General features: G+C 44.7%; 1 protein-coding gene across 1 annotated transcript in view; it reads right to left on the reverse strand.

Moving 5' to 3' along the window:
- Positions 1-5,783: 5,783 nt before the first annotated feature.
- NOD1 (nucleotide-binding oligomerization domain containing 1) overlaps positions 5,784-16,042 on the reverse strand; it is an 18,912-nt gene continuing 8,653 nt past the window's right edge. Inside the window, exons 5-11 of the mRNA XM_010007490.1 lie at positions 15,924-16,007; positions 14,295-14,378; positions 12,174-12,257; positions 9,988-10,071; positions 9,491-9,574; positions 7,349-7,432; positions 5,784-5,957 (exon numbers count right to left, since the gene is read on the reverse strand). Coding sequence (XP_010005792.1) covers positions 5,885-5,957; positions 7,349-7,432; positions 9,491-9,574; positions 9,988-10,071; positions 12,174-12,257; positions 14,295-14,378; positions 15,924-16,007 — 577 coding nt within the window. The 3' untranslated portion in view covers positions 5,784-5,884. The remainder of the gene's footprint in view (positions 5,958-7,348; positions 7,433-9,490; positions 9,575-9,987; positions 10,072-12,173; positions 12,258-14,294; positions 14,379-15,923; positions 16,008-16,042) is intronic.

The following is a 16,042-nucleotide window of genomic DNA, read 5'->3' on the forward strand; positions in this document are numbered from 1 at the left end:
GTTGAGTCCCCTGAGCTGGAAGCTCTCATGCCCCTTCTGAGGCTACAAGATCTGAGAAATGTTTGTGCCTGGGGGGCTTAGGCTGGAGCCTGCTGGTCTCTGTGAACATCGCCCAGGGTGTTGGTTTAGCTGAGGAGGTTCCCAGCTCCATCCCACCATGCAGGAAGAGGGGTGCCTGTGTCCAAAAAGCCAAACAGGCCCATAGAGGATGCTGGTTGTGAGGTGCTGCACAGCTTGTGCCTACCGTCTCCTTGCCAGCTGGCCATTGGACAACAAGGAGCCTCAGCAAAAGCCAAGTTAGATGGAGTCTTCCAGCCCCTGTTTAATAAAGCATCTGTTTTCTGAGAGGGATGAGATCAGGGATGCATGGGGGCAGGGAGGAGGGTTTGACATAAATAAATAATTGTGTAAAGCCCATCCTCAGTTGACGCAAGATGACTCACTCCTTGTAAAGGCAAAAGCGTAAGAGCATAGCGGAGGCAGAGATTAAAAACACGGGGCTGGGTCCTCAGCTGAGCTTGGTAGAAACTGCAGGTGCTTGCTGCCTCTCCGGATTGGACCGTTATCTTTTGAGTCATGCTTTGTGTCAAGCTCTTGCCCTGGTTTTCATTTTTAACCCTGATTGCAGACGTCTTTGAACATGCGTTTAAATTTTAACAAGCATTTGTGCTTTTTTCTCCTCTTCCGCTCCTAGTTGCTTCTTTAATCTGGCTTCAAACAGAAGGAAAAGGAAAACCAAAAGCCTGTCCAAGCCTGGACAGGCTTTATCACCAAGGAGAATGACCCCCATGAGGCCATCATTCCCATGCCACAGTGTAGTCTCCTCACCTACTCCCTGCATCACTGGATCCAGTGACTTCTAAAGGCAGCAGCTTTCATCTTCACAAGCCACCGAGGCCAGGATTAACATCTGCTAAACTCAGGATGTAAGTCTGGCAGGTAACGGGAGCATGAAAACTTGACAGCTTCATTTCCTTCAGCTCCTCAGGTCCAAGTCTCCCAGCTCATGAGACTTTAGCAGCTAATTAAGTTGGTCCCTTCAGTGTGCAGGATGAATCCCTGGACGAGGGCTGTTGGGCATAACTTAGTTGTTTGCAAAGGGTTTGCTAGAGCTGGAGCTCCTGCTTTCTTTCCTGAGGGAACAAAAGGGACTCTTCCACACTCGGTTGCTTTCAGGCACAGCTGCTTGCTTCTGGGATGAAAGTGGCCCGTGGCTGTGCTACCAGTGGCCACCTCATGGACTGGCTACTCACAGTGGGGGCCAGGACGTGGGAAGTGCAGGTGCTCAAATCTGGGCTCGCCTGCACTGCACAAAATGGTCACCTGCTGAGGGCGCTAAGCTTGGAGGAAGTGTCCGTTCCTTGTCGGTCCTGCTGGGCTGTCAGGAGGGGCTGTATGTGAGTTGGGTGTGATGATTTAGTTGTGTCCCCATTAGGTGTGTGCCACCTGTCTTGCTGATGCCTCTGAAGCAGCACTGCTCTAGAGGGACAGAGGTGGCTGCTGGCATGTGGCACTGCTACAAGCAGGATTGTGGTGGCTGGGGCTATTAAAACCAGCAGGTATGGGGCAAGGGAATGAGAGGAACCACCAAATCAGGAAAGTTGTGCCCAGTGAAGTGACAGAGCTACTCCCCTGTGAGTGACTCTGAACTGTTACACGTGTGGGGCAGAGGCCAGGCTAGGGGGAGGGCTGGGAATTGGATCCCTGGCCCTGCCTTAGCAGCTCTGCTGGGCAGAGAAAACATGGTGTCAGCTACCAGCAGGACAGAGCAAAAACACAGTTCCTCCTCTCCTGTACCTAGTGCAAACCTCTGCATCTTCCATTTCCACACTTCCTCTGGAGGGTCACAGCCTCCTGGGGCTATTGGGAAGCCCCCTGCCCATCAGCCCTGGTGCATGAGAAGGATTTATATATCACCACCTTAAGGTGCTGCTTGGCCCCCGAAGGTGCTGAGCTCGGGTGGCATCAGCCCTATCAGAAATCTGCTGCTTTCTGGTGCAGAAAGCCCGGGGACTCCCTGGCTGCACAGACATGAGGGCACAGGACATCCCCTTCTCCCCTGTTTTCCAAGCTCAAAGTGATGTAGTTTTTGCACCCAGCTGACTACAAACCCAGTATTTATTCCCTGACCCATCTGCTGTGACCTCTCATGCCTTGATGCTGCTGAAGCTGAAGCTGCTGTTTTCTCTTAAACATCATCCTTCCCTTCAAGTCCCACCATGTACTTAAGGCAAGTTATTTCAAAACTTTGCAATTCATGCTCTTACCTCTCTTTTACCTCTGGGTAAAAACCAAACACTAGCTAAAGTCAGCCTTGTTGAGATTCCTGGCAGATCTGAACGTTAATTCCCCAGGATAAAAGAAGGGACTCCCCAGACCCTGTGGCACTCCCTGCAGCCTCTCACTGTTTGTCCCTAGCAGGGGGAGGAAGGAAGGGCTCATCACCACTGTCACTACGTGATGTTTTTAGAAGCCGCACCCATCCCACAAGGCAACCAAGAGCCCCCAGAAAGTGGAACAGAAACCATCTCCTGTAAATTTGGAGTCTCCACATGCACCAGGCAGCTCCTGACCTGGCCTCTGTTTTCATCTAGCACCACATCCTGCCATTTTATCTCTACCTATGAAAGCAACAGTCAAGTTCTTTGTGTGCAGGTGCAGCTTTTTGCTCTTTGTTCCATCAGAGCTGCCCTCTGCAGTGACCTCTCCTTCCTCGTGGTGCACATGTCCCTGGCTGTCTTTGGCCCAGCTCTGACACCTTTGCTCCTAAGTGCAGCCATTTATACAGTTTTGCAATGTGCTCCTTCTTGCTTCTGCCAAACCAAAGCAAGGGAATGGAGTGAAGCTACAGGGAAGCAGGTGTGAGTCTCTCTGCCTTTTGGCATCGCTCGATGGTGGTGGCTGTGAGTGCCTGTCCCAGCTGTGGCAGCTCCTCTCTCCTCTGCAGCCAGAAGTGGTCAGGCTGTCACAGTTCTGTCATCATCTAGCCAAGCCCCTTGACAGGACTTCAGCAAAGCCAAAGCACTTGCAGGAAGCCTGATCAGGTTCTTAAAAAAGCTGTTTATTATCACAGTGGAAAAAAAAGCATAACATGGTACACAGAGAATGTCTTAGCAAAATTGTAAGAAAGTCCTAAAAAAAGTTATCATTGTCTGTGAATTCCAGTAAACAAGGCTCTTGCTGCAAGCTGCTGATGCTGCTCTGATGGGCTCTACAAACAGCCCAGTAGGATTACAACGAAAAAACCTCAGCCTGAAATGCTGTGCCAGTGAACAAGGAAACTCCAGCTGCTCCCAGAGCAGCAACCTGTTTGCCCAGCACAATTTCCAAAGCTGTGATGTGCTGCATGAAGCAGACCCTCTGCCCTGGGTGAGCTGGGAGCAGGACAGTGTGAAACCCCTCAGTCTTGTCAAAGCCAGACTGAGCTGGAATGAGTGGCTGTGACTGGTGAGGGCACTGGCACCATCCATAATAGGTGCCAAACTCTGTCCTACATGGAGCTGGGCTTGATCCTGCACTGCTTACCCTGAGGCCACGTTCAGCCACTGCAGCCTTGCAGATGCTTCAGTCTCCGAAATGACATGCAGTGGATGCCTGGCTTCTAACAGCTGGGCATGTAACAGGATTTGCAATACAGTTGAGGTTGTCACGCTACAAGTATCTCTGAAGGCTGCTGTAAACCAAAACAGGGGGGGAAGTGTCTGCACTGGAAAGCCCAGAGGGAGCTGCCAGGGATACTTTGTACTGCTTTAGTGTATCAGTGAAATAAGGACAAGAGCTGGAGTTTTAAACTGTGTTTTCTACCTGGTAAAAGAGCAAATTATTCCCTGATTAGGGTAAACTGGGAGCACACTTCCCTCCACACAGGCAAATGACACTTCTGGTTAAGGCCTTTCCTGCACCAGTGCCTCCTCCCCTCTGCAAGACCAGGCTGGCAAAACAGGAATGACGTTTTGACATGTGCATCAGAGTTATTAAGTTGCTGAGAAGTCTTTAAAGGCCTGGCTTTGGCAGATGTTTTTGCAATTGAAATCCATCTCATCCATAACTGCATGTCCTTTTGTTTCAGTAAACAAATGGCTCAGGTGCAGAAACCTTTGGAGTTAGCTGGCTTTCCTCTGGCATGCTTGAAAAGCCTCATCTCCCTGTGAAAAACATCAGTGCTAATATGGGGACAGGGAGGAAAAGCCACTGAAAAATAATGAACACAAAGGGGTGTTTTTGTTGGTTTTTGTGGTGTTTGGGTTTTTTTAACTGCAGGTTCTGTGAAAAGCTTTATGAGTATTTAAAAATGTGTTGGGAAGCTGAAGGGAGGAGACATAACTGTGGACTGTGAAAGAGAAAGGTCTGCTATCCTGTAAGAAGTGGAGAAACTCAGGCCTACATAGCAAGCCCTTTTTCATGTTTCATGCCTTATGGGGCAGGTTTGGGAGATGGGAAGGTGAAGGTTCATGGGTCTGGCATTTTAACTGGTGACTCTTCCAGCCTACCAAGGTTTTTTGTGTTCCTCAGCACTGGAGAAATGTTTCTCAAAGTTTTTCTAGGGGTGCTAACACAGGAGAAGGAAGGAAAATGGATCACACTTCTTCCATTTTAGGTTCCTTGTACATACTGGGGGATAAAATTTGAGTTTACTCTTATAAAGTATGGCCTGATTTGCACACACACACGCTCAAGCAATAATCAAATTCCCCACTCTTTTGCAAACTGGTTTCTTTTAAGGGCACTTAATGGTTACACTCTCTAAATGCTAATCATTTTGAGGGGGATAATGTTTTCTTGCTAGTCCTACCATGCTTTTCCTTATAATTGCTATCTGTCCCTGGCCTTCCTTTTGCCACTAATTCAAGCACTAAATAAAAGCTTTCCAAGCAAATCTCAGTCCCTGTCTGTGCTTACATGTTGCTGGGAGAAGGGATTTCTACCTGGTGCAATTGATTTTCAATTGCCCTTTCTCACCACTGAAGCCAAGCAACTTAATATTGGTATATTGCCACCAGCACAGTGTCTAGGCCCAGAGCCAAGGCAATGAACAGGCTGCTAATTAATATTTCACATTTATCTCCAGCCCCTCTCCCCAGAACAAACACTGTGAAAACAGGAGGTAGCAGTTTCTATGTAGCCCTCAGGAAATGGTAAGCACAAGTGCTTTACTTGCCAGTGTTATACATCTACAGTGATGGCAGTGAGGACTTCTGGTTGTATAAAAAAAAAACAAACCACACCAGATGACTAAAAGTAATCTGAGTCTGATGTATCAATTGCTCAAAAAAACCCCCACAACCCTAAAAAAACAAAGCAGTGTCTACAATCCTGTCTGTAGTCACTGGAGGAATAAAAGCCTGTTTTCTAGGAAGGAGATAGGTATTCATGCTGCAAACATTGGTATCATGAACTATTATGTTTCCAGGAAAGCTATGGATGTTCATTTTCAGTTATGAGGCAGATAATACTGTGAACTTGTCAAGTTTGTGCATCTTGCACCCCTTCTTGCATATATACATATATTTGTGTGTGTATATTTATGTATATAAATAAGTTAGAGGTTATTTACATCAGTGTATAGAGTAACTAAACTCAGTTATCAAAATGTATACACCTGCCAGTGGAGTTGACTTGTTAAGGCTTTGCATTTCATCTTCAAAGCACCATACAAACATTAATTATTTACCCAGGCAGCTTCCCACTCACCAGAAGGATTATGAATAGCAGGCAGGGTAAGGGATGGAGCTGAGGGAGTGCAGCCTGTTCATTACAAGGCAGTTAATCATGTAACTCTCTCCTGCCATGAGCACTGCAGATTTATGCCTTTATAAACTCTCCAGTCCAAGTGTAGGAGAAACATTTGTAACATGAGGCTTGTCACAATGGGAAAATTCCTCATTCAAAAGCAAATGATCCGTTCTTCATTTTCAAAAGCTTTGGCCTCTTCTTGGCTTATCAGGTTCCCGTTCAAACTGGAGGGGAAAAATAAAAGGGAGGTGGAAATTAGGTAGTGACTGTTGCCCATCCTCTGTTTTTCCAAGTTTCTGGAGCAGAGATCACAGCTTTGCAATGCTGTGTGAGCTGCATGCTTCTCAAGGGCACAGAGCTGGGAGCTGGGCTCAGTCAGGCTCCAGCACTGCTGTTCCCACTGCACACAGGACGAACAAGGCTACTTGTTCCTAACACCTAAACTTCACTTGAACTGAACTCAGTGTTGGATACCCTGCTGTTTGTATTGCAGCAAGCAACATAGAGCTGACAAAGGTTCTTACCATGCAGTGGGCTACTTTAAAGAAATGTAGATAGTCTTCAGGGCATTTTGTGTCTTCCATGACAACTCTGTTAAGCACTAGATTATTGGGAATGTGAAATGACTTAAGGCAAAAATATCAAGTCTAGCTCCATAAGGTTAATCTAGATTGATATTTACACACCTACAAATGAGCAGCCTGGTAAATGCAGCTTTCAGAAATGCTGAAACCCATTAAACCATTTAGACATAGGAAATTATGTGGGTTAATGACCACCTCTGAAAATTCACGCAAGAATCAAAAGGCAGACTTTGGTCTGAAGGTTCAGAATTATTTGAGTAGGAACTGATGCCTCTTCTGTACATGAAGGCTGACACTAGCCTTTGAAAAAAACATCTCTTCCACATCTCCAGGGAACCCACAAGTCAGAGAGTGAGTCATAGTCTTCCTAAGCAAGAATTCAGTGTCCTTTCACTAAAACAAATACATATAAATAAATGTAATGTTCAATAATAAAGCAGCAGTGCTAAAACCAGCACAGTTCTATTGACTCCTGAGCAACCTGAGGTGAGGGAAGGAATGTGGTATTTGGCTTTATGCCTTCAATGCACATGGGTGACTGTGTGATGCCCATCTAATCTAAAACAAGCATATCTTTCAAAAAGTTAATCTGCTTGTAGCTTAGCACTTCCAGTGATCTTGGAGCACCGCCCAAAGAAAATCCAAGCACAAATTCTGTGAACCAAATTAGTAATGCTAATTAAATGTAACCATCTCTTGCTTGTGGGGATTTAGCTCCTGAAAAAGCATAAACACATTCCTAAGTATAAATCAGGACAAGGAAAACTTGGTTATAAATTGAGGTCCCCAGTTCTGCAAACACGTGTTCTGCACATCAGTGGTACAGACAGATGTGAACTAACAAAACTGCCTGACATTCATGACACACAGTGAAGTATTTCAACGTCAGAGGCTTTTTACCTGTTTGAAGCCCACAGCTGGAACTACAACCTCTGTCTCTGATAAACTTTAGGCTGGAAAGTAGTTAGGCCATAAGTGTTTTAAAGGGAAAGTTAGTTTACAAAGTGAGCCTTTGAGGAAGGGATCTTTACCAGACTTCTTTAATAGCCGTGTTTTCCTTGAGAGCTTCGCTGAGGTACTTCACTCCTTTCGCTGTGATTTTATTCTGGACAAGCCTAAAAAGAAAGAACTTCATGTCAAACCAACATGCAAAGTAATTGACAGCACCTGCACAATCTACTCAGCTAGATGTCAAGGTATTTGCCACCAGAAAACAGTTATGATTGCTCTCTGTGAGGCTGGTACATGGTATTGGTTAAATGCCCCACGTGAACTCTCAGGAACAGAGCCTGGAGATTCAGACTTTTGCTTTCACTCTTGCATGTGGTTACACTCTGGAGATACTGAGCTTAATGACCTAGCTGAAAAATTTCTGCTAAGAACCGCTTACTGCTGCTCTGGGACTGTGGTATTTGTGGACTCCTTGAGACAGACTGACCTCTTAGCTGTGTTTTCTTATCAAGAACAATGTGAGGCCTTTCTAAGGGATGCACAAAGATTCTGAGAACCTGTGCAGACCTGCTGTTTTAGCAGCTATGATCTAAAGATTGGCAAATCCTCCTGTCTCAGACCATTATTGAAAATGAAAAATATTTGAAAAATAAGGCATTGAATTTGACTCTAAGAGCAGGTTCAAGTCCCAGTGAAGCCACTTTAACAGCTATAAAGTCTCGTTTGAGCTGGAGGGGAAAAAAATTATACAGAAGATCCTCAAGTAGCACAACTGATGAAGCAGTAGGTAATTCCTATTAACCTTCAGACCATCCCCACAGCTAAAAATTAACAAAGTGCCCTCATCTGCAGTAGTATTGAAATACTCATCAGCCAAGCCTAATTAAATACTTACCTTTACCACCCTGGTGTGCCCCCATACCTGTACCATTCCATGTGACTGGCTGCACCAATCCCACAGGATTCAGAATGAGGCTGAAAACTGGAATCAACTAGATGCTCTTTTAGGGAGGGAGGGAAGGAAGGAAGCAGGGAGGTACTGCCATTAAAGGACTTTCTGCACTTCGTGAATGAATCAAGATGCAAAGAGATCCAGTAGATTCTTTCAGCTGCTGGAAAAAGACTAATTCTGCCTCCAGTTCAACTATCTGTGCAGGTCACCACCTTTCGGAGGTATCCACTGGTATAACCAACAGGGTATAAATTTGTCTACTGGCAGAAACCCTTGGACAATACTGAGCCATACACTGCTTTGCCTGCTTTGGGTGGGGGAAGTTTTACTAGCAATTCAAACCACACTGCTCAGTGAAGTGTATCTGCAGCTGTGCACAACAAAATCAAGTTGTTTGTTCCTCCCTCCTGCCTTTTTTATGTTTACAGTGATGGGCACCAGAGCTTCTACTACTTTCAAGAGAGGCTACAACTACTTGGCACCTCTGACTATGGGCATACTTCCTAAGGGACAGGAACTAGGATTAATACAGGGAATGCTAGATTGTGGGTAGCCAAGCTTTTGTGTAGACTTACAGAGGGATGCCATTTATTATGTTCTCTTGATCAGTTGGCATTAATGGACAGCTCTTTGTTTCACAGCCCACATCTGCCCAGCCTCATCCACAGACAAATTCTTGTGAACCTCTGGACTATAACAGCCAATTATATGCTTTCTTAGAAGTTTAACTTCTTTTTGATTGCTAGAAATAATCCTGGGTTTCCTGGGGATTTATGTCTTATAGATGAGTATCTTGCATGAGTGAAAGTCCTACCCCTGGTAGAAAACATCAGGCAAATGGGACATGCATTTAAGTGTCTGTCATCTAGGTTCTTGGCTGAAGAATAAGAGTTGAGCTTGCTACTTTCATAGTATGATGATAAGTAGTAAGAATCAAATTAAGATTATTCTATTCTAGCTGTCTGCTTCTATTTTTTTAAAAAAAAACATCTGTGTTTGAGGTCAGTACTGTTCCCCTAAGGAGAGATGGAATCAATTAGTAGTTCAAAAGTTACTAGGACACACAAACACCATAAACTTTTCCCTGTATGAGAGCAGGTTCAAAATGCTAGACAGCAGCTTTATTAACTTTCCGTAAGAACTGTCTACAACCAGTCAGCTGCATCTAGACCATGCACAGAAAGCTTACTGTGACCTACATAGACTTGGAAGGTGAAGCTTTAATGCAGTGACTGCCAAAGAGCCTGTGCCTCTGTGGAATGTAGCTCACCATAAATGCACCAGTTTCTTGTTGACCTTCAGCATCTCTGCAAAAGTCATTGCTGCCTCATCATCCAGCTCGTTTTTAGTCAACCTAAGTGGGAGAGAAATGTTCACTTAGGGTGTTACTATTAGTTTTCAGCCCCCTGTTTTCCATCTTGTCTGTGACTTTGCTTTAGACAGCCAAAGAGGGATGTACTGTTCCTACCTTGAGCAATTTCTAAAGGCTGGACACAAAGCAACAGTGTAGAGAAGCCTTGGAGGTAAAGGAGACAAGACATTAGATTTTTTTTTTTTTCTCAGACCAGTGTTCTAATGGTCCCTTTTCATGATGTTTAAGTGTCTGAAAGGTGGATGACGTGTAGTGGAAAAAAGGTAGAGACAACACTGAAGAGATGCAAAAACTGAGGAAAAGAACTTCAGATGATGGAAGTGAAGTAAGATGGGGAAAGCAAGATGAAGGGAGCAGAGTGAAGAGAAGGAGAAGTAAACCACACTGTCAATTACCAGAATATTCTCACAGAGTTGTTGTGTTTCATAGCTTCAGCAATACTTTTGCCTCCCTCTGTCGTGATGCTGTTCAACGCGAGACTGTGAAGACAGAAAGGTGTGAGAATCAGCCAGCACTACTTCCCAAGACTAGTGAATATCCTAGATGAACTGTTTCCTAGTCAAACAGCTCAGCATCTGGGTGTTTCAAAGGCTCATGTCCTTTGCAAACCAGGAAGTCCTTATGACTTTGACAAGTGAGAACAGTTCACAGGCTGCAGCCTGGTGCAGATCTACCATCCAGGCCATAAAGATTTGCTGTCAGTGAGTTGGATTCTTGGGACAAACAGCAGAGTTGCACCCAGTGATTTTGGGAATCAAGGCTTCTAACAAGGACAAAGAGTTGTGCTTAGCAGAACACAGGTTTTTACATGTATTTGTCATCCCAAGTCCGTGTACAAGCTCAGCACTTTGTCCTTTGAGACCTTCAGATGGCTGAATACCTCATTCTTCTTCTGTTTGGTATGGCCAGATGAGTTTGTCAATGCATGCTTTCCATTACAAACCACAAACATTTCTTAGTCTGCCCTTCATTCTTTGAATAGACATTGGCAATATCATCCAGTTAAAGTTATGTTCCAGGCTTTGAGAATTCAAAAAGCATTTCCCACCTCAAATGCCAGGCCAGAGCCTAAAAACAACGCAAGGTCTCAAAAAAAGGTAGAAACGGATCAAGTCGGGCAAAATATGTGTGAACATAAGTCACTCCAAGCTTCAGCTAAAACTAGATACACTTAGTCTGTCATGACTGGGTCTGAAAATGGCAAATATGCCAAAGTAAACTGATACAGCAGGGACTATTGTCCCTTAAATCTTTGTATAAAAGCTACCACTGGTGCCAACTGTTAACTCAAATCATGAAGCAAGATTAACCAGTGGAAGATGAGAAATTAACCCAAGTGCATTAACACTGCAGAGGGGAAAATTCACCCTGCACAGGTGTCAGCAAAACTCCTCATTTTTGCAAGCACATGCAGCATATTTGTTCCTGTTTGAGAATCCCAGGTGCAACCCAGCTCTGATTCAGGTTCAAAAGGTTGGTGTTGTGGGTTTTTTTTTTTAAGTCTGATGTGTCTGGATAGATTCTGCAATTATGGGAAGATAGCTATTTCAGACAGCTTTTAAGTTGAAACACATCTAGGTCACTGCACCTGTTCAGCTTTTAATTTTTAAAGCCTGGCTATCTGCTCGCAGAAAGGAGGACAAGGCACCAGCTCTGAAATCTGAAGTGGCAGCAATAAGCTCTCCAGAGATCCCCAGCACCGTTTCTAAAGAAACTAGTGCCATGTGCCACCTTGTGGGGAAACAAAGGAGCCTTTTCTGCTTCTTCACCGTGGACGCCAGTGGAACTAGGAGACAATTCACAGAATGTTAGGGGTTGGAAGGAACCTCTGGAGATCTAGTCCAAACCCCATGAACCCAGTGCTCCAGCTGTGTGGAGGAACTCTAGAACAGCAGCAGCAGCCACAATATGCATCTTTAAATCCCTAGCCAGCATTTGAAAGTCTGGCAGGGGATAGGCTGTTCCACGCTGCCTGCTTCTCCCCGTGCTGTGCTACCAACCTCACCCATGCTAGGGCTTCCAGAAAGCAGTTTGAGCTGAATCACTGAACTTGAGTGAGAAAACATCTCATTAGTACTGAGTATGTGGTGTCATGGATCCACTGGAGTACAGGATAAAAATCTTGATTTTAAGAAAGCCCCAGTCCCTACGTGAACATTTTATCACCTAAATGTGACTTTGGTACAAGCTACTGTACCTTTGCAACAGGAACTGTTACCCCTGAGCTCGCTGGGAGCCCTGCTCTGTGACACCTGGTGTATCCTACTAGTAATTCTCTCAGATCAAAATAGCACCCACTGACTGTGTGCTTTCACCAGTGCCAGTAACTGTGCAGCCTGAGGGGAGGAGGTGCAGAGAGAGGAAAAGGTGCCAGCCCAGCAATATTTTTAACTTGCTTAATGGCTGCACAGGGCCTTTTGAATCAATCTGGCTTCTTGCTTGCACCAGGAACCTGTTGGTTCTGCAGCGAATGTTACGAGATGGTGTTCCAGGCTAATGCTTGGTGGGAAGAGTCACCCCTTCAAAGAAGGATGGGAAAACCAGCACTATGCCAAGCTGCCTGGCTCTTCTGGTGTTTTACCTCACGTTTGTTAACCTGGGGTGGTTCCTCAGGGCCTCTGCAAATGCCTTTGCTCCTTCGTCTCCAACTTGATTACCCCACATCCTGGTGAAGAGAGGAAACCCAGAGATATCAGGTGTGCTGCCCTACTGCCCCTTGTCATTGCATTCTCCCTTTCTTCCCTCTCTGCCCCACCTTCCCTCCCCTGCCCCCAATTATTCCACAGTCGTTTAGGCCTGGGAAAAAACCCGGCAGGTGCCCTCCTTGCTGAGCCAGGCATGTTCCACCCCTGCACACCACCCCACCAGCCTCTACTGACTCACCAGCACCCTAAGGCCACAGCACAGAAGCAGCTCTAGGAAACAGCCTGCAGGAGTGCTTTTGGGATCACTTTGCTGCACTGGGCAGACCCTCCACAGCCCCATACCCTTACGGGGTAAAGGAGCCTTGCGGTCCCAAACGGAGCAGCCATGGGAAACACACCAAGCCCTAAACCCTATCATTTCCCAGCTCAGCACTTCCTCCTCATGCCCCTGCTGCAGTTCTCCTGTTACCTGTTGGGCACAGACTGACTTTACACAGTGCCAAGTACAGATCTTGGGAAAGACCCTCCGAGATGTACAACTGCACAGGGCCCCACGCCCAAACGGGTGACTTCCTGAAGTGAACTGATCTACAAGGTCCCTCTCTGCTTCAGAATAGTCTGGTAAAAAGGTCACAATTCCTTAGGCATTATACCCAAGTGGAATCTCCTCTCTCACCAGCTGCCAAGAGAAAGATCAAAGCCTCACAGGGATGGTAATACCCTGGGCTCTGCCACACATTTGTAAGGAATAGCATTTCCAATAGCAAAAGCACCCTTGGTACCACAAAGGGTTAAAAGAAGGTAATGTGGCAAAAGCTGTAGAGATTTGATCAACATTTAATACCAGGATCTGGTCAAATCTTTTCTATGCAGACCAACTACTTTGAAAATTCTCCCTATATCATGTGAGTCTTAAAAGCGCCTCTGCTGAGATACAAGGGTTTTTTTAGAGGGATCATGGCTTGATGACTCAGAGCCACACTCAGCTTGGTAGGTAATTAGTTGGCAGCTCTTTTAAAATCAATCGAGCTTTGTGGTATCTAAACACATCCACTTCCAGTAAGCCCCAGAATTTCCTTGCCCTTCAGTCCCAGTGCAGTTTGTTATGTAAATGCTGAATATATCTCTGGTTAAACATTTCGGTCCAAGCTATCCTAAATCCATTTGGAATTATTTTTTCCTCCACAGGAGGAAACAGGAGACTTTCACTGAAATTACAGCAAGTACAGCAGCACAGCAGTCTCAGCTGTATGACCATGAAAGTGTGCATGCAGCTGGCTATACCTGTGCAATGTAGAACAACAGAATTAAAGGCCAAAAATCTGACTTTTTCATATTTCAGGGTTATTGTGATATTCACAATGGCCAAACAGATGTTTTAATTCCATGTATTTGAGTATTAGATTCTGAGAAAAAAACACTCTTCTGTAGAGAGGAAAGAGAAACTGGGATTTGCCAGTGGGGGGAAAAAAATAAAATCAAACCCTGAAGTCTAGCATCTCTCCTGAGAAAGAGGACAGGGATTAAAGGTTTACAGTACATTCAGACCTCTCTCCAATAATAGCAGACTCTCCAGTTTGGGATAGACTACAGAGAAGAACAATGGGAATTTCTTCTTATTCTCCCACCTTGCAGCTTTATCAGGACTTAATGCAGAAGGTTTGACAATTACAGCAATGACACTCAATAACTAGGTACATTGCCAATAGTCATAAAACCAGCCAGCCTTTAAAAAATGACCAACTATCTCTAGAATAGCTGGGTTGCTGTAAGGGAAGTGGCTATTTTTACATGCTGTCCTCTTGTTAGTTTGTCTCTCCTTTAAGATTCTGTCAGAACCAGGGAAAAAAAAACAAACCCAAAACAAACATGTGAAATGGAAAACAATAAAGCAACCTCCTTTTCCCTCCAAGTGGAAAACGTGGCTGTGCTTCTGCACTGGTCTGTTCTAAAGCTACTCCAGGGAGGAAGGAATGACAGATGGAAAGAAGGTAAGAATGAAAGAAAGAATCTTAAGGGATTTACAGATGCTTTGCAAGACCCAGACTGGAACTTACCCAATTTCAAACATGGTCTTGCTCTTCTGGATGGCCTGGGCAAGGCACTTCCCTCCTTCACTCGTTATTTTGTTTGCTCCTATTCTGCACAAAACACGAGTTGATGAGGTACATCACTTAGAGCTGTGCAGCTGTTAGGACACCAGTTCAGAAAACAATACAAGTCTTTAAGGCTAATTAATTCTGAAGGCCAGCTACAGTTATCAAAGATTAACCTAGAGTAAAAGAAATACTACAGACATCAGACCTTTGATTAAAAGACATTTTGTGTTGTGTTTTACATATTTTGCATGTCAGCCCTCTGAATAAGACGTCTTACTAGAGAATCTTGCTTTTGGTGCTCAGTATGTAGACATGAGCTTTTGGAGCTGATCCTCAAGACAAGGCCCCCTTGCCTAGTTTTTAATACAGTTCATAATATCAGCAGTTGCTACAGAGTACATGGATTATGTGCAGCATATTTCATGTTGTCACAGGGATCTTGGTTGTGTAGCTCCAGAGAAGACCACAGCTGATATGCACAGCTAAGTCTTTTTGTTCTGAGCACAGGCTGCAGGTAGTGGCACAGGTCAATGCAGCAGTGAGTGTCTCTGGCTGGTGCTTTACAGAAGACCTTTTTCTTTTTTGGGGGCTCTGTGGGGATATCAAATGGCTGGATTTCAAGGAAGAGATAGGTCACAATTGCATATATATGGATGTAAAGAACAAACCAAACCCCCTCGACCCACTACATTTACATAAAGTAAAACTGGCTTGTTTGACTGAGTTCAGGCACACAAATATACACACTATCTTAACATAATCCCTGGGGTTACTATGCAGCCTGAAAGTAACCATCTCTCAATCACAGAATCACAGAATGTTTGGAGTTGGAAGGGACCTTAAAGATCATCGAGTTCCAACTCCCCTGCATGGGCAGGGACACCTCCCACTGGAACAGGCTTTTCAACAGGCTTTTTTTTGAAAGTTAAATGAGCAAAGCACTGTGTCAAAAGCAGTGTAAGAACCAGAGTGCTCTAAACCCAGAGTTTTAAAACTCTGCAAATATTTCAAGTGGGAAGGATGTGGCTAGTGTGAGATTTCAGAGAAAATTAGTGGTAGAACAAGGACCAGAACCCAAGAGGCCCCAGCTGCTGGTTCCTGCATTCATACCAGCAGCTGACATTGCTGTAGCTACCTCTGTTTTCTGCTATGGTCACAATTAAACCATTGGTTAATGATCTACCTTTATGTCAAACTAGTGCATGGCAAGACACTCTTATCTGGGAAAGTTCCAGGAATTTAAAAGAACAACTCACCAAGTGAATTTGGGGAATTCTAGAGTTGAGGTTAGGACACCAGCACAGCCTGACTCTAGTGACCCGTAAAAGAGGAGATATAAAGAAGCTTGGTACTAAATCCAAGTGAATTCACCAGTTGCAAGGGGCAGTGAAGCTCATGCACCAGCTAAGCTTCACTCAGGTGCTCAGATTGGATTTAGGTAAAGAACAGGTCTCATGCTGTCCTTTTCCTTACTACTATATTACAGTAAAGACTATGGATTCAGGAGTTTCACCTGCTACCATTCTGTTTCAAGTTGCTTTACCTTAATTAGGATGCTGCAAAAAGGAAAAAAAAATTCCAACATACTTAACATATTCAAGGCTTGAACACTCTTCAATTAGCTTTGCAACATATTTGGCTCCAACGTCAGTGATTTGATTGTTGTACAAGCTAAAAGAAAAATCACATTAATAAAAATAGGTTAT

Source organism: Chaetura pelagica, unplaced genomic scaffold (genome assembly GCF_000747805.2).
Source record: "Chaetura pelagica isolate M959 unplaced genomic scaffold, ChaPel_1.0 scaffold10, whole genome shotgun sequence".
Classification (NCBI taxonomy): domain Eukaryota; kingdom Metazoa; phylum Chordata; class Aves; order Apodiformes; family Apodidae; genus Chaetura; species Chaetura pelagica.